The 18682-nt window shown below is 41.4% G+C and overlaps 1 protein-coding gene across 2 annotated transcripts in view; it reads right to left on the bottom strand.

The window, feature by feature from the left end:
* LOC124257850 (perlucin-like) overlaps positions 1-18682 on the bottom strand; it is a 99716-nt gene that overhangs the window by 6391 nt on the left and 74643 nt on the right. Inside the window, exon 1 of one of the 2 annotated variants that reach the window (XM_046691994.1) lies at positions 2920-3065. The exons of the other annotated variant lie outside the window; for it this stretch is intronic. Within the exon in view, the coding sequence (XP_046547950.1) occupies positions 2920-2974 (55 nt within the window). The 5' untranslated portion in view covers positions 2975-3065. Of the gene's footprint in view, positions 1-2919; positions 3066-18682 lie in introns of those variants that run through there. 2 annotated transcript variants of the gene reach the window in all.

Raw genomic sequence — 18682 nt, 5'->3', positions numbered from 1 at the left:
GGGTTGTAGAATTGGCTCGATTCAATCAATCGGCTGGTCACGCCAAGCCCTGTCCATGGACAAAAGTTGAGTTGAGTTGGGCTTTACGTCACATCGGCAGTTTTCCAGCCATATAGTGATGGGAACAAGTCTGCATTGATAAACATTGTAAGTGCAATGTCAAAATGAGTTTTATTTCAATAACATATATTCATTACATTGTCATTTAAATTCTAACTTCCCTCAGCTAGTTCACTATCAGATGAGCGCTCACGCGGGAGAACAGATCTTTCCGACTTGTTGCATCATAATGTGAGTCCCTTGCAGACAATAAGCCCACACAGTCAAGCAGAATATGCTTGATGAAGAAAACCTCATCGCAAGAGACACACATGGGGGGTCCATCCCCATCTGTTTTCAGCAGATAGTCATGAGTAAACTGACTGTGGCCAATACGACATCGTCGTAAAATTACCTCATCACGTCTTGACTGACAACCCAAGTAGGTATAACCAATTGTTGGCTTCAGTTCTACTCGGGTGTCCCACAAAATGCTTATGCAATTATTGTTCATTCTTTTGACAATGAATGTTTGTATTTCAAATTATGTTATATATATGTCCTATGCCAGAAGGCGGTGGTTCATGGGCCAATCTGGTGAATAATGTATACCTCCAATTTCTTGTCAAGGGCCGAACCAGTCTGACTTTAAATTAGTAGATAAATGCAGCTGTTCATGTCATATTTTCTGGAGTGTAACACCCCTGTATCTCTGGTGTCAGCATCTCGGAGGGGGCACGAACAGGCTTTCGTCAATAATGTTTTTCGTCACTATGAGTCTAATCTTGAACATTTGATATAGCCCATCAACCCCCTATTGTAGTAAGCTTCAAACCTATGTTCATACTTCTCAATATCAGGCTTGCGATTCTGCACAATGTGGTCCCTTGTTCGACTGAATAGGTTTTGTACTTTGTGCTCGACAATGTGACGTGCTACTGTTTCTGTTCAGTTTTGTAAATAAAGTATTCATGGCGTCACATTCAACGTCAATATATTTTGGTGATTTAAACCGTTTATCACTCCTTGTGAATTTTGCCAAATATTGTAGGCACAGAACTTTAAATTTCTGTCGTGGCATCGTTCACGACAGAGCTCGATGTCTTTCTGATATGACTGAAGACGATATTGCTACAGAGCTAAAAGAACAAGCTGTTACAGCAGTAAAACCCTTCACCGTTAAGAGAGAAGGTGTCACCGTTAAAACTAATACGTATCTCTTGACGTTTGCTCGTTCTACTATTCCATCATTAATCAAAGCAGGATGTTTGATCATCGGAGTGGAGGTGTATGTACCCAATTCACTCCGGTCTTATAAATTATAAAAGTTCGGCCATGGTTCTCAATCGTGTCGTAACCCTATAAGTTACACGGTGTTTTTGACTGTAAGACCCTTGTAAATTCCATATTTTCTGAGGCACAGCCTCCAAGGTTTTGTCTCCAAGAAACCTACCTAAAAAGGACTGATAAATTTGACATCTGTCGGTACATTTCCTACCACTCCTTTTCTCCTCCCGGTGTAAAAGCTACAGGAGGCACTTCTATCCTGGTGAGGCAGGGCGTCCTCCATAACCCTGTTCCACTTAACACCCGAAGCCTTGCATAATCATAGGCGACCTGAACAGCCATAACCCTCTATGGGGGAGTACTGATACAAATAATAAGGGAAAGGTCCTAGAAGATTTTCTCTCAAATAATGATCTATGCATCTTCAACGATGGATCAAACACTTATCTCCATCCTGCCACTAGAACATACTATCACTCACACATTCTAATCTTTTAGACAAGTTTGAATGGTCGGTCCGCAATGACCTTTGTGGAAATGGCCACTTCCCAACAATTCTTACTCCTATAAATCCCGTGGATGAACCACCTTCAACAAGGTAGAATTTTACTAAGCCCAATTGGCCATTGTTCCAACTGAATGCCATTAAAATGACAAATGCCAGGGCAAGACGTACATTTAAACAAACTAAACGCCGGTCATGGAGGAAGTATGTGTCCAAACTCAACTCCCGCACACGCATGTCCAAGGTGCGGAACAGCATGCAAAAGATTAAGAGCAAAAGATCCAAATCTGGAGTTCGCCATCTTAAAGATGGTGGCTCTCTTTTAACAAATATATTTGAAATTGACAACAAACTTGGCGAAACTTTGGCAAACCACTCCTCCTCATCTAATAATAACCCTCAGTTCCAGAAATACCAAACCCAACAAGAAAAGAAATCAGTCAATTTTAACTCTGATAATAGAGAGGATTACAATGAAACGTTTTCTCTCCATGAAGTACCTACTGCCCTGGGTCAGGCTCACGACACTGTGGCGGGAGCTGATGATATTCATTATCAGCTTCTGAAACACCTTCCAGATTCAAGTTTGGAAACTCTACTCAATATATTTGATGACATTTGGACAACCGGAAACTTTCCTCCTTCGTGGCATAATGCCATTATCATCCCTATACAAAAGCCTGGCCGGGATCATACCGATCCCTCAAACTACCATCCTATATCACTAACTAGCTGTGTTTGTAAAACAATCGAGCGCATTTTCAACAATCGATTAATCTAGTACTTGGAGACCAATAACCTCCTTAGTGTGACCTCCAATGTGGTTTCCGAAGTACCATTGACCATCTGGTCTGATCCCGTCCAGGCTTTGGTACAGGGATGATATTTAAATGGCATTATGCCATGAAATAGGAACATTTCCAGTTATTCGAATGTCATGAAATATATGTTTCCGTCAGGAGGGTCTGAAGAAGCATCAACTATACCCTGTGGATTGGTTGGCAGAAATGGTATACCCAGACCACTCCGGGAAGCAATCGACATGACATGGTTACTGAAATTCATAAATAAATAAAGAAAATAATTACCTGCATACGCCGTGGCCATAAAGCAAAGCAGGGCAGACAGGACCTCGACGTGCATGACAGTTGACTTCAACTCAGCAGCACAAAACGCCTTGTGTGCAGGGGGACTGACAACTCGGCTTTTATGTCTTGTTTTAGGAGTGGGCAGATCCGGGACAAATACAGCTGTTGCAGAATCTTGCACGAGGCTAACATAATGTATTAAATCAGATCACATGTAATCAGCTGAAGAGGCCAGAGAACTCGGCTTGATAAGGTGCTAAAACCAGAGTCGATTATACAATTTTGTTTAGATCATGAGTACATATTAGTTTCAGTAGTGTTACTGCTGTATGATGTTGTTTGAAAAGAAAACGTGTCAACTCAACTGACGATGGATCATACAATTATGATTTATTTAGCAGAATATACCTACTGTCTTAATTTAACTGAAATTATAAAACAAAAGCACATCAATAAGTGAATTGACATGTAATATTCGCCTAACATGTAGTTTGTCCCGTACATGTGTGAACGTTCTTCAATGTGTGAATGATCTTTGGAATGCCACGGAACCTCAGAGTGTCCATTAATAGGAAATAAGGACTAAGGTCGATCTGTCTGGATATCCAGATGTCTGGATGCATGGGTGGATTGGCGGATGGATATCTACATAACTGACTGGAATACTGCCGATTTGACGTAAAAATTCATCTCACTCAAAACAACTGATAATTTTAGTAGGGTGGACATTTTGTTCCTTTGTAACTGGCATTGCAAGATCAAAATGAACCACACCCTACACACACGTCACATGACGACAACACCACACCATACACACCCGTCACATGACGACCACACGTCACCCTACACACCAATCACATGCCGACCACACCACACCATACACACCCGTCACACGACGATCACACCACACCCTACACGCACATCACATGACAACCACAGCACAACCTACACACACGTCACAATGCGATCACAGACCGTCCTCCACACACGTCACATGACAACACCACACCCTACCCACACATCACATGACGATCACACCACACCCTACACACCAATCACATGACGACCACACCACACCCTACACACACGTCACTTGACAACCACACCACACCCTACACACACGTCACATGACGACCATACCACACCGTACACAACAATCACATGACGACCACACCACACCCTACACACACGTCACTTGACAACCATACCACACCCTACACACACATCACATGACGACCATGCCACACCCTACACAACAATCACATGACGACCACACCATATCCTACACACACGTCACATGACGACCACACCACACCCTACACACCAATCACATGACGACCACACCACACCCTACACACACGTCACTTGACAACCACACCACACCCTACACACACGTCACATGACGACCATACCACACCCTACACAACAATCACATGACGACCACACCATATCCTACACACCCGTCACATGACGACCACACCACACACGACACACCCGTCACATGACGACAACACATACCCTACACACACGTCACATGACGACCACACCACACCCTACACACACGTCATATCACAACCACAACACATGGAACACTACGATCACACCACACCCTACACACCCGTCATATCACCACCACAACACACACTACACACACGTCACATGACGACCACACCACACCGTTCATTCCCGTTACACAACATTCACACCACACCCTACACACTCGTCACATAACAACCACACCACACCTTACACACACGTCACATGACGATCACACCACACCGTTCATTCGCGTCACACAACAATCACACCCCACCCTACACACCCGTCACATGAAGACCACAACACAACCTACACACACCTCACATGACGAACACACCACACCCTTCATTCACGTCGAACGACGATGACACCACACCCTACACGCACATCGCAGGACGACCACACCACAACCTACACACACGTCACATGACGACCACACCACACCCTACACACACGTCACATGACGACCACACTACACACGGCACATGACAACCACATCACAACCTACACACACGTCACATGGTGACGTCACCACACACTACACACACCACATTACATCCACACCACACCCTACATTCGTCACATGACGACCACAACACAACCTACACACACGTCACATGACGACCACATCACACCCTATATTCACGTCACACCACGATCACACCACACCCTACACGCACATCACACCGTACACACACGTCACACGGTGACCACACCACACCCTACTCACACCACATGAGAACCACATCACAACCTTCACACACGTCACACGGCGACCACACCACACCCTTCACACGTCACATGACGACAACACATCACCCTGCAAACACGCCACATGACAACCACATCACAACCTACACTCACCTCACATGACGACCACACTACACCCTACACAGCCGTCACATGACAACCACATCACAACCTACACACACTTCACATGACGACCACACCACACCCTACACACACGTCACATGACAACCACATGACAACCTACACACACGAAGCAAACAACACACACACACGCACACACAGAGAGAGAGAGAGAGAGAGAGAGAGAGAGAGAGAGAGAGAGAGAGAGAGAGAGAGAGAGAGAGAGAGAGAGAGAGAGAGAGAGAGAGAGAGAGAGAGAGAGAGAGAGAGAGAGAGAGAGAGAGAGAGAGAGAGAGAGAGATGCAACAAAACCAAAAGGCTTCGCAGCCCCTAAACTCCCTAAAAACAAAACAAACAGAGATAGAGGGAGAGATATATACACACACACAATAAAGCCAAAAGGGTTCGCAGCATATAATATTCAACATTTGTTATATTTGGGATAACACTTTCTTGGTAATGTAAACATTTCACTACATAATCTGTACTTTACTGAAACAATATAACATAGTACCTTTCACCACCTTACAAATGGCACTGTATATTGGAGACAACATTACGTGTTCACTGCATTTTAGTCATGGGTGTATGTATATTCAGTGCTCAGAGTTAAACAAAATATTGTTGTTAACTTGGGTGCGTATCGTAGCATACATACGCAATGTGTACATTAACAGTTTTTTTAGTGTTTCACCCAACACACTCGTTCCCATGTCTTATGTGAGATGAGTGGAGTTAGTGGTGTCGTTGTCATGTGTCATGTGTCATGTGTCATGTGTCATGAGTGAGTGAGTTAATATTTAACGTCACATAAAATATATATACAGACATATCGTGACGAGAACATTTAACGTCACATAAAATATATATACAGATATTATAAAAACCTGCCGACGAAGGACAGTAAAACAACTAGAATATCACAGATATATATGTAAAACTAGTAACTGAATCTAAAACAGTTTAACTATAAGGGACAACACAATATAAAAATGGACTATAGATCGCCAACAACTGAAGGTAGATCACCATACTAGGGACCATGGGGACTTACAGTACATTTGCTTCCTGCATGGGCCCTAGCTGGATTTACACCATCCCTTTAGCTGTTGGCGATTGTAGGACAATTCAGCCGAAATTTAAATGAACAAAAATACTACGTTTAAAAACTTGATACGTGAAAAGTTTACTTTGACAGTTTTTGGGACTTACTACCCTCTCAGGAGGACAATAATTTTACGCTACTTCAACCCCGTTTGAGGGTACAGCCACGAACAATCGAAGTTACTAATCAAAACTACCAATAATTAAAATACATATATGCACAGAATATGTTATTCAAAATTCATTCATTAAATCAATTTCTTTTAAAAAGCCAATAATTAAATGAAAATTAACAGTGTTAAAAAGATCCTTTACTGTTTTTACATTGAAGTATTTATCCCTTATGATGGAGAATTCAACACAGTCAAGCAGGACATGCTTGACCGTGGTTCTCTCATCACAAGGGATACAAAACGGAGGATCCTCACCTTTCAATAGGTACTCATGAATATATCTAGTGTGGCTAATACGACGACATCGTCGCATAATGACCTCCTCTAATCTGGACTGACAACCCAAGTAAGTGTAACCGATATAGGGTTTTATTTCATGCAATTTATTGATACCTACTTGGGTGTCCCACTTCTTCTGCATCAGATCGCGGATGTAAGTTCTAATGCTAGCTTTGTAATCAGAGTATGGTATCAGAAATGGTGTCAGATTTGTTGAGTGCTGCCTTAGCAGCAAGATCGGCCATTGAATTTCCAGATATGCCAACGTGGCTGGGTAACCAACAAAAGACGATGTCGCATTGGCCAGTAGCAAGCTCATTATACAATTCAATAATTTCTAATAAAAGTGGATGTTTGCAAGAAAGATGTTTAATAGCCTCAAGACAAGAAAGAGAATCGGAAAAAATGATGTATTGTTTATATTTACGGTGTCTACTAATATATTCAAGAGCTGTTAATATGGCGTTAGCTTCTGCTGTGAAAATAGAGCTGTTGTTTGGTAGTCGAGAAGATATTGTTCTGGATCCAATGACAGTGGCACATGCCACCGCGCCACCATCCTTGGACCCATCTGTAAATAAGGATTTGTATGTATTATATTTATGTTTTAACTGCACGTATTCTTGTTTGTATTGTAATTCATTAGTTTTAGATTTCTTAAACTTTGCTAGAGATAGGTCAACTTCAGGTCTCACTAGTTGCCAAGGAGGAGAAGAAAGAAGACGGGAAGGAGCTATATTTTCCAGCTCAATGCCGGCAGCAGGAATGAATGGTCTAATTCTTAGCCCAAGAGGCGGAACAAGAGAAGGTTTTTTGTTGTACAAATCCTCATAAAGAGGATTGAAAACACAGTTAAATGCAGGATTAGACTCGTTAGAATATAGTTTTGTTATATACTGTAAGGATAATTTTATACGCCGTTGGTTAAGAGAAGGCTCATCGGCCTCGACATAGAGACTGTCAATAGGAGAAGTTCGGAAAGATCCAAGACAAAGTCTCAGACCTTGATGATGGATAGAATCTAAGAGTGTAAGGTTGCTTTTGCAGGCTCCACCATAGACGATGGAGCCATAATCTAGTTTGGATCGTATAAGTGCTCGATACAGTTGGAGGAGGGTTTTCTGATCCCCTTCCCACTTCGAGTTGGAAACAACTTTCAATATATCTAGAGCCTTCAGGCATTTATTTTTCAAATATTTTATATGTGGCCGAAAGGTCAAATGTTGTTGATTAAAAATTGATCCTGTTCGTAATAATCAGACAGGGTTGATCCCACCCGGACTTGAAATTGTCTGTCATGTAAAAACTTAGATATGAAAAGAGGTAAACGGCCTTGCAGTCCGAAATCATGTAGATCTCTTAAAATACCATATTTCCATGTAGTATCATATGCCTTTTCCAGATCAAAAAAGATCGACACTGCATGCTGCTTATTAATTATGACATTTTTGGCAAAAGATTCCAAACGTACTAGGTGATCAATGGTACTACGGTTTTTACGGAAATCACATTGGATATTAGTGAGAAGATTGTTAGTTTCCAAGTACGAAACGAGACGATTATTGATCATGCGTTCCATGGTTTTGCAAACGCAGCTGGTAAGTGAAATAGATCTATGATTTGAAGGATCGGTATGATCACGTCCAGGTTTAGGAATAGGGACAATTATGGCATCACGCCATGAGGATGGGAATGTACCAGAGGTCCAAATATCATCAAAAATATGCAAGAGTGTCTCTAAACAGTATTCTGGAAAATGCTTCAAGTGTTGATAATGAATATTATCAGCTCCTGTAGCAGTATCATGCGCTTGTGCAAGAGCAGTATGGAGCTCATGAATAGAAAATATTTCGTTGTAATCTTCCCCATTATCTGAATTGAAATTAATAGTTTTCTTTTCTTGCTGTTTTTGGTACTTTTGGAAGTTAGGCACATAATTAGATGAGGAAGAGTGTTTCGCCAAAGTTTCACCAAGTTTGTTAGCAATATCAGATTTATCAGTTAGTATCTGGTTTCTGTCATTAAGATGGTGAATGCTAGCTTTGCAGCCCTTTCCTTTGATTTTTTGGATCGTATTCCATACCTTTGACATTGGCGTACGAGAGTTAAGCTTTGATACATAGTTTTGCCAAGAATGGCCTTTATTTTGTTTAAATGTTCGCCGTGCTTTAGCATTTAAAATCTTAAATTTATTCAAATTATGCACCATGGGGTGTCGACGGAAAAAATGCTCAGCTTTTTTCCGTTCCTTCCTAGCTTGTTTGCAGGTATCGTTAAACCAGGGTTTTCGAATATGTGGAATTGCAGAAGACTTTGGGATACATTCGTCAGCTATGGTAGACAATTCATCGGAAAAACACTTTAGAGCATCAGGAACATCAATAAAAAGTGCAGGTTTAAGTTGGGCAGCACACAGAGTTTTATATAAAGGCCAGTTAGCCTTTTTGAAATTCCATCTTGACGATGGAGGAACATCAGATGGGGCAACAGGCTTTAGTATAGTAGGAAAATGGTCACTTCCACAGAGGTCATCGTGGACTGACCATTCAAATTCATTGAGCACGTTTGAGTCTGCAATGGACATGTCAAGAGCTTAATAGGTTCCTGTGCCAGGGTGTAAATACGTGTTGGAACCAACCATCATTATAAATACATAAATCATTATTCGAAATGAAATCCTCCAAAATTTTTCCTTTAGCGTTCGTGGTCACACCACCCCAGAGTGGATTGTGCCCATTTAAATCGCCCATGAGTATGCATGGCATGGGTAGTTGATCATAGAGAGTTTGCAGATCAGCCTGCTGAAGATTTGAAGAAGGTGGAACGTACAATGAACACAAAGTAATTGTAATGTTCAAAGTAATTCGCACTGCAACTGCTTGTAGATTTGTTCTTAGTGTTACAGGGCTATGGATAACATCATGCCTGACAAGGATGGACGATCCTCCAGTGGCCCTATCGCCCGGTGGAGAAAAATGATGATATTCATTATACTGACGAAAGTTAAAAGCATCTGTCTGCTTTAGATACGTTTCCTGTAAACAGAAAGCTGAAGGTTTGAAGTCTTGAACTACTAGCTGGAGTTCATGAGGTCTTCAGGCCTCTGCAATTCCACTGAATAATATGTGAAGAACCTATTTCTTCGGTGGGTTTATCGGGGATCTAACCCTTGCTTTCCTTGAGGGCGACGAGCTGCGTGCCCTAATTTGGATGTTTTCGGACACATCCATGTCCTCTAATGATCCGAACTTGTTAAACAGTTGGATTTTGTCATTCGAACCTTTGGAGGCTCTGTCACTTTGACATTTGTGCGAATCATTACTAGTTTTGATTTTACCTTTGGACTGATGTTTCCCATTTTTTTTACATTGATGTTTTGGTATGGACTGTGAGTCTGCTGCTGATGATGATTGTTCCTGTGTAGATGATTGAGACTGAACTTGAGGAAGTGATTCAGCAGTCTGAGTGAACTGGTTGGGAGAGTATACTTCAGGGTTAGCTGTATCCACCCATGTCAGATCAGTTTGGCACAGTGTTGATGACGTGGACACAGTAATATTAGTTGCTTTGTGGTTGAGTACAGAGGGTGTCCTCGTAACTGAGGCATACGATGCAGTTGGTTCAGTTGTGGGAACAACAAGTTTCTTAGCATCAGCAAAACTGATATTCTGTGTGAATTTAATTTTGTTAATTTCCATTTGTTGCTTCCAGAGTGGACATTGTTTAAAAAAAGATGAATGTGTTCCAGAGCAGTTGGTGCATTTTTTAATGTTGTTAGTGCAGTCCTCAGTAACATGGGTTTTGTCACTACAATGGGCACATGTTACAGCGTTTGTGCAGGTATTGACACCGTGGCCGTACTTTTGGCACTTGAAACATCTCAATGGATTTGGAATATAGGTATCAACACTGATATTGCAATATCCTGCTCTAACTGATTTTGGAATGACTGGAGAAGAAAAGTGGAAGAGATAGGTGTTAGTAGGTTTTGTTTCAGAGTGAATCCGGGTTGTAAATCTTTTAACGAAAGTCACTCCTTGCTCTTTCATTTCTGATACGATGTCAAGTTCAGTCATATCAGTAAACAATCGATCTCGATCTCTGACAATCCCTTTGCTCGTATTCAGAGTTCTGTGTGGAGTAACGGAAACCTGAACTCCAACAAACAACTCGGTTGACAACAAGTTGGTTGATTGCTGTTTCCTGTTACATTCTATAAGAAGGGAGCCTGAACGCAATCTTTTGACATTCTTTACGTCACCTGCGATACCATGTACACCTTTTGATACGGCAAAAGCGTTTAATTTTATGGGTGACTTGTCAAGAGTCTCGATCACGAGAAATCGTGGCCAATATTCGATTGACGTGGACGGTCTTGGTTCATCATCATTACTGTCAAGCTGACGTTTGTTTCTTTTAAGGGGGGTTGTGTAGTCCATAGTTAGTTTAATATGGTTCATCATCTGAGCTCCCCACCCACCATGGAGTATCACAAGGACAATGCTAAAAGCAAGTGGGCTTCCGACTTGCAGCACCAAGGATACTCAGATGATATACTCCAGCAGAAGAATTATAAATAATTAATCCACTAGATTGGCCCATGAGCCACCGCCTTCTGGGCATAAGACTCTAGGCAAAGGTCATAAGATCAAATTTCAAAATCTAAAAATGTAAAATGAACAACGAGAGCCAAGACCAAAATTGAAAAAATTCCAAATCAAATTTGTGCAATTACAAAGATAAATATATACTCCATGCACAGGGCTTGGCGTGACCAGCCGATTGGTTGAACCGGGCCCATTCAACCACCCGTCTAGGTGAAGTTAGGGCCGAAGTGGTGTGTTGGGCAGAGGAACACTGTTCCTGGAACCAGTGCCCTCAACCACCAGACTCCCTTCCTCCACCGACACAGGGGCGCAACCCACGGCAAACGGGTTGGTGGACCAAATATCCCCCCGGGTCCACAACGGGGGTTTGAAGGGCGCTTAGCGTTACCCAGCACCCACCACGAGGAGATGACTTTCATTGGTGCCTCATGTGTCATGAGCGTAGTTAGTGATGTGGGTATGTGACATGAGAACAGCAGTGTGGTTGTCGTGTGTCACAAGTGCTTTTGTTATAAGTCTATGTGACGTGGGTGTAGGGCGTGGTGTGGGCATCATGTGACGTGTGTGTAGGGTGTGGTGTTTTCATCTTGGAGCGTGTTGGTTATGTTGTGGTGAGTGAGTGAGTGAGTTAGTATTTAACGTCACATCGGCAATATTGCAGCCATATCGTGACGAGAAATGATTTATATAAATAATAAATTAAAGTTGCTAAAGAATCAGTCAGCGAAGGACTGTAAAATAACTAGAGCATCACAGATGGAGTCTAAAACTAGCATGAACATGTAAAACTATTTTATTTACGAAGACAATACAATATAAAAACGGGCTATAGATCGCCAACAACTGAAGGGAGATCACCATACTAGGAACCATGGGGACTTACATTACTTTTGCTACCTGCATGGACCCTAGTTGGATTTACACCATCCCTTCAGCCATTGGCGACAGAAGAGAAATCTAGCCATAAATTAAAAACACACTTATTCTACGATTAAAAATCAGGTACACTTAGATTGACTAAATGTTTTGGGACTTACGTACCCTCTCAGGAGGACAATAATTTTATAATACTTCAACCCCCTTTGAGGATACAGCCACTAACAATCTCAGTTGCTAATCTAAACTACCAATATGAAATATATATCTATTTACAAATCACTCAACAAATCTAATTTTTTTTAAAATGCAATAATTAAATGAGAACTGACATTATTAAAAAGACCCTTCAGAGTTTTGGATTTGAAATAGATATCCCTTGTGATGGAATATTCAATGCAGTCAAGCAAGACATGCTTGACTGTGATTCTTTCATCACAAGGGATGCAAAACGGAGGATCTTCGCCTTTAAGCAAATATTCATGGGCATATCTAGTATGGCCAATGCGACATCGCCGCATGATGACCTCTTCAAATCTGGACTGACAACCCAAGTAGGTGTAACCAATGTAGGGTTTTATTCCATGTAATTTATTAATACCTACTTGGGTGTCCCACTTCTTCTGCATTAGATCGCGGATGTATGTTCTAATGCTGGCTTTGTAATCAGAGTATGGAATTAGAAGTGGTGTCACAGATTTGTTGAGTGCTGCCTTAGCAGCAAGATCGGCCATTGTATTCCCAGAAATGCCAACGTGGCTTGGTAACCAACAAAAGACGATGTCGCATTGGCCAGTAGCAAGTTCATTGTACAATTCAATAATTTCTAATAAAAGTGGATGTTTGCAAGAAAGATTTTTAATAGCCTGAAGACACGAAAGAGAATCAGAAAAGATAATATATTGTTTATATTTACGATGTTTATTATTATATTTAAGAGCTGTTAAGATGGCGTTTGCTTCTGTTGTGAAAATAGCGCTGTTATTTGGTAGTCGAGAAGATATTGTTTTGGATCCAATGGCAGTGGCACATGCCACCACGCCACCATCCTTGGACCCATCTGTAAATAAGGATTTATATGTTTTATATTTATTTCTTAATTGACTAAATTCTTGTTTATACTGTTATTCATTTGTTTCTGATTTTTTAAATGTAGTTAATGTTAGGTCAACTTCAGGCCTAACCAATTGCCATGGCGGAGAAGAAAGAAAACGGGAAGGAGCTATATGTTCTAGCTCAATGCCAGCAGCAGAAAGGAAAGGTTTCAATCTTATACCAAGAGGCGGAACAAGAGAAGGCTTCTTGTTATACAGATCTTCATATAGTGGATTAAAGACACAGTTATATGCAGGGTTTGACTCATTGGAATAAAGTTTTGTAATATATTGTAAAGTTAATTTTATACGGCGTTGTGTAAGAGAAGGCTCATCTGCTTCAACATATAGACTATCAATAGGAGAGGTTCTAAAGGACCCAAGACAAAGTCTTAGGCCTTGGTGGTGGACAGAATCAAGTAGTTTTAGGTTGCTTTTGCAGGCTCCACCATATACGATGGAGCCATAGTCAAGTTTCGAGCGGACCAATGATCGATACAGGTGGAGGAGGGTAGCATGATCCCCCTCCCCACTTTGAGTTGGAAACAACTTTCAACAAATCGAGGGCCTTCAGGCATTTGGCTTTAAGTGATTTAATATGTGGCAAAAAAGTTAAACGGGAGTCGAAAATTAGACCAAAGAATTTGGCCTCCTTAACAACTTTGATGGGAGTGCCATTTAAAGATAGTTCTGGATCTTTATGCGGTTTATATTTTCTACAAAAGTGTAGGCAATTAGTTTTGGATTTGGAAAATTTAAAACCGTTTTCAAGACACCATTTATGTATTTTATTTAAGCACAACTGCAATTGCCGTTCAATAGTATGCATATTTTTTACCACGACAAGAAATGTTAAAATCATCCACAAAAAGTGATCCATCAATGGAATCGTTTAAAACCTTGGATAAACTGTTAATCTTGATACTAAATAAAGTGACAGACAAAATACTGCTTTGAGGGACACCCTGATCCTGATTGTAATGATCAGACAGGGTTGAACCCACTCGGACTTGAAATTGTCTGTCTTTCAAAAACCGTGATATAAAAAGAGGCAAACGGCCTCTCAAACCAAAGTCATGTAAATCCCTCAAAATGCCATGCTTCCAGGTCGTATCATAAGCTTTCTCAAGATCAAAGAAAATTGATACAGCATGTTGTTTACTTACTATAGCATTCTTAACAAAGGATTCTAATCGTACCAAATGATCAATGGTACTACGATTTTTCCTGAAACCACATTGAATATTGGTTATAAGGCTATTGGTTTCAAGATACCAAGTTAATCTATTATTCACCATACGTTCCATAACTTACAAACACAGCTAGTTAGAGAGATCGGTCTGTAATTAGACGGATCTGTATGATCCTTGCCAGGTTTTGGTATGGGACTACATTGGCATTACGCCATGAAGGAGGAAATTCTCCAGACGTCCATATTTTGTCAAATATATCTAAAAGTGTCATCAGACATGGTTCAGGTAAGTGTTTCAGCAGCTGGTAATGTATATTGTCATCACCCGCTGCAGTGTCTTGAGCTTGCTCAAGAGCAGTATGTAGCTCATGTAATGAAAACACTTCATTATAATCTTCACTGTTATGTGATTCGAAATGAAGCTTTGTCTTTTCCTGTTGTTTCTGATATCTCTGAAACTCAGGGACATAATTTGCCGATGATGAATGTTTTGCAAAGGTTTCACCAATTTTATTTGCAATGTCAGATTTATCAGTCAGCAAGTTATCACCATCTTAAAGATGGTGCACAGCTGATTTTGTACCTTTGCCTTTTATTCGCTGAACCATGTTCCATAATTTTTCGAAGATTGTCGTTTGTTTTGTTTGAAGGTACGACGCGCCTTTGCATTAAGTATTTTAAATTTATTTAAGTTATGGACAGTTGGGTGATGGCGGAAATAACGCTCGGCCTTTTTCCTCGCTTTTCTGGCTTTTCTACAATCTGTATTAAACCATGGTTTTCGTACATGTGGAGTCGTAGAGGACTTGGGTATACACTCATGAGCTATTTGCTTTAAAATGTCAGCAAAAGTTTGAATGGGATCAGTTATATCACTGAAATATTCAGGTTGCAGTTTCGATGTACATAAGGTTTCATATAAAGACCAGTTAGCCTTCGAAAAGTTCCATCTTGTGTACGATGGAGAATCAGATGGAGTTATTTCTGAAAGGATAGTTGGGAAGTGGTCACTTCCACAAAGGTCATCATGAACAGACCCATCAAATTCATCCAGGAGGTTAGAATCTGCAAGAGATAAATCCAAAGAAGAATAAGTGCCAGTTGCAGGATGCAGATAGGTGCTTGAATCATCATTAAATATGCAGAGGTCATTATTGGAAATGAAGTCTTCAATTATTTTACCTTTAGTATTAATGGTAGAACTGCCCCAGAGTGGGTTGTGACCGTTTAGGTCACCCATGATAACACATGGTTTCGGGAGTTGATCATAGAGTGATTGAAGATCAGTCAGCTGAAGTGTCGATGAAGGTGGAATATACAGAGAGCACAACGTAAAAGCTACACCCAGAGTAAGTCGCACTGCAACAGCTTGGAGATTAGTGTTAAGAGTAACAGAGCTGTGAATAACATTCTGTCGTATAAGGATAGTAGAACCTCCAGTAGCTCTATCACCTGGAGGGGAAACATATTTATAGTCTTCAAACTGGCGTAAGTTAAAATGATCTGTCTGTTTCAGATATGTCTCTTGCAGACAGAACGCTGATGGTGTTAAATCTTGGACAATTAGCTGTATTTCATTCAAATTTGTCCGGAGTCCCCTACAGTTCCAGCGCACGATATTGGTAGATAGACCTATCTTTTAGGCGGATTAATTGGGGATCTACCCCGCACTGTTTTCGAGGGCGACAAGCTATGTGCCCTAGAATGGACGTTTTCGGACATGTCCATGTCCTCAAGTGATCCGTATTTGTTATATAACTGAATTCTATTGTCCGCCCCTTTTGGGGCTCTGCCACTTTGTTTTTTGAAAGCATCAAGCTTCTGTTTATGTTTGCTTTTAGCAGTTTGCTGAGTATCAGATGACGATTGAGATTGTGAACGTGACTGAGTGGGTGACTTGTGATCTGAAGATGACTCTGCCTGCCTTTCAGATGTACTAGGAAGTGATTCCGTGGTTTGAGATGATATAGCGGGATATAAACACTGTGGACTGTCACTTTTGACCCAAGTCAAGTTTGTTTGACAGCTTGTGGATGATGTAGATACTTTAGGGCCTGATTCAGTTGGTGTTTTGGTTATTGAAGCATAACTTTCGGTAATTTCCGATCTCTTCACAAATTTTTTGGTGTCAGAAAAACTGATGTTGTGGCTAAATTTGTTCTTGTTGATCTGCATTTGTTCTTTCCAAATCGGACACTCTTTTGAGAAAGATGAATGTTCTCCTGAACAGTTGGTGCATTTTTTAAAGGTACTTGTACAATCTTCAGTTGTGTGTTTCTTCTCACCACAGTGAGCACACACAACGGACAATGTACAAGACTTTACACCATGGCCAAACTTCTGGCACTTAAAACATCTGAGCGGATTCGGAATATACAAGTCAGCCTGATGTTGCAGTAACCTGTCTTCAGTGATTTGGGAGCTGTAGGAGAAGAAAAGGAAAATAGATAAGTGTTGGTTGGAATAGTTTCATTGTTTTACGGGTTGAAAAGCGTTTGACGTACAGCACACCTTGGTCTTTCATTTCAGTCACGATATCAAGTTCTAACATGTCAGCAAACAGGCGATCGCGGTCTCTGACGATACCTTTGCTTGTATTTAGTGTTTTGTGAGCAGAGACAGTAACGGGAACGCCGACGAACGATTCGGTGCTCATCAGGTTGGCTGATTGATGTCGTTTAACACATTCAACCAGCAGCGCACCTGAGCGTAACTTTTTAATGTTCTTAACATCTCCGGCTATACCCTGAATACCCTTAGATACTGCGAAAGGGTTCAACTTTAACGGTGTCTTGTCAACAGTTTCAATCACTACGAAACGTGGCCAAAAGTCAATAGCTTTGGACGGTCTGAGGTCATCGTCAATAGGATCAGTGTCAAGAGGACGTTTGGTTTTCTTTGTTGGGGTTTCGTAAGCCATGTTTTAGTTTTGAAATTTCATCATCCGAGCTCCCCACCCACCACGGAGTATCACAAAGGACAATGCTAAAAACAAGTGGGCCTCCAACTTGCAGCACCAAGGATACTCGGATGATATACTCAAGCAGAAAAACTAAAATAATAATTTTTCCACCGGATTGGCCCATGAGCCACCGCCTTCTGCGCATAAGACTCTAGGCAAATTACAAAATAGAAGTGACTCATTTGGAATTTAAATACATATAACCATGCAGCCAAAACATATGATACATTTTTAAATAGTTTCCGAAATTTGTGCAGCACACTATACATACACAGGGCTTGGCATGACCAGCCGATTGGTTGAACCGGGCTCATTCAACCACCCGTCTAGGTGAAGTCAGGGCCAAAGTTGTGTGTTGGGCAAAGGAACACTGTTCCTTGAACCAGTGCCCTCAACCACCAGAATCCCTTCCTCCACCGACACAGGGGCGCAACCCACGGCAAACAGGTTGGTGGACCAAATATCCCCCCGGGTCCACAACGGGGGATTGAAGGGCGCTTAGCGTGACCCAGCACCCACCACGAGGAGGTGGCCCTTCATGGGTGCCGGTTATGTTGTGGTGTTTTCGTTATGTGATGTGTGTGTACGGTGTTGTGTGGTCTTTATGTGAAGTGGATGGTGTGGTCATCAGGTAGCGTGTGTAGGGTGTAATGTGGTTGTCATGTGATATGTGTAGGGTGTGATGTGGGAATCATGTGACGTGTGTGTAGGGTGTGGTGTGGTCGTTATGTGAAGTGGATGGTGTGGTCATCATGTACCGTGTGTCGCACTGTGTATTGGACACAACGATATGTGATCATTGCATTTTATTGATGGGTGTATATTCAGTGCTCAAAGTTCAACAATATATCGTGGCTTGCGTGTGTGCGGAACGTAGCATACATACGTAATGGGAACATTAACCGGTTTGTTTGGATGTTTCAACACATTTGTTCCGGTGCCAATGTGGTTAGAATGTCCGCTCGGACAGCGGAAGGTCGCGGGTTCGATCCCCGACCGCGACATACCAAAATACTTTAAAATATGGTACTTGTTAGTCCCTGCCTGGCGCTCGGCATTAATGAGTA

This window comes from Haliotis rubra, unplaced genomic scaffold (assembly GCF_003918875.1).
Source record: "Haliotis rubra isolate DU_JTF1 unplaced genomic scaffold, ASM391887v1 Scf677, whole genome shotgun sequence".
Lineage (NCBI taxonomy): Eukaryota > Metazoa > Mollusca > Gastropoda > Lepetellida > Haliotidae > Haliotis > Haliotis rubra.
Note: the sequence above shows the minus strand (reverse complement) of the source record. Positions and strands in the feature narration are given on the sequence as shown.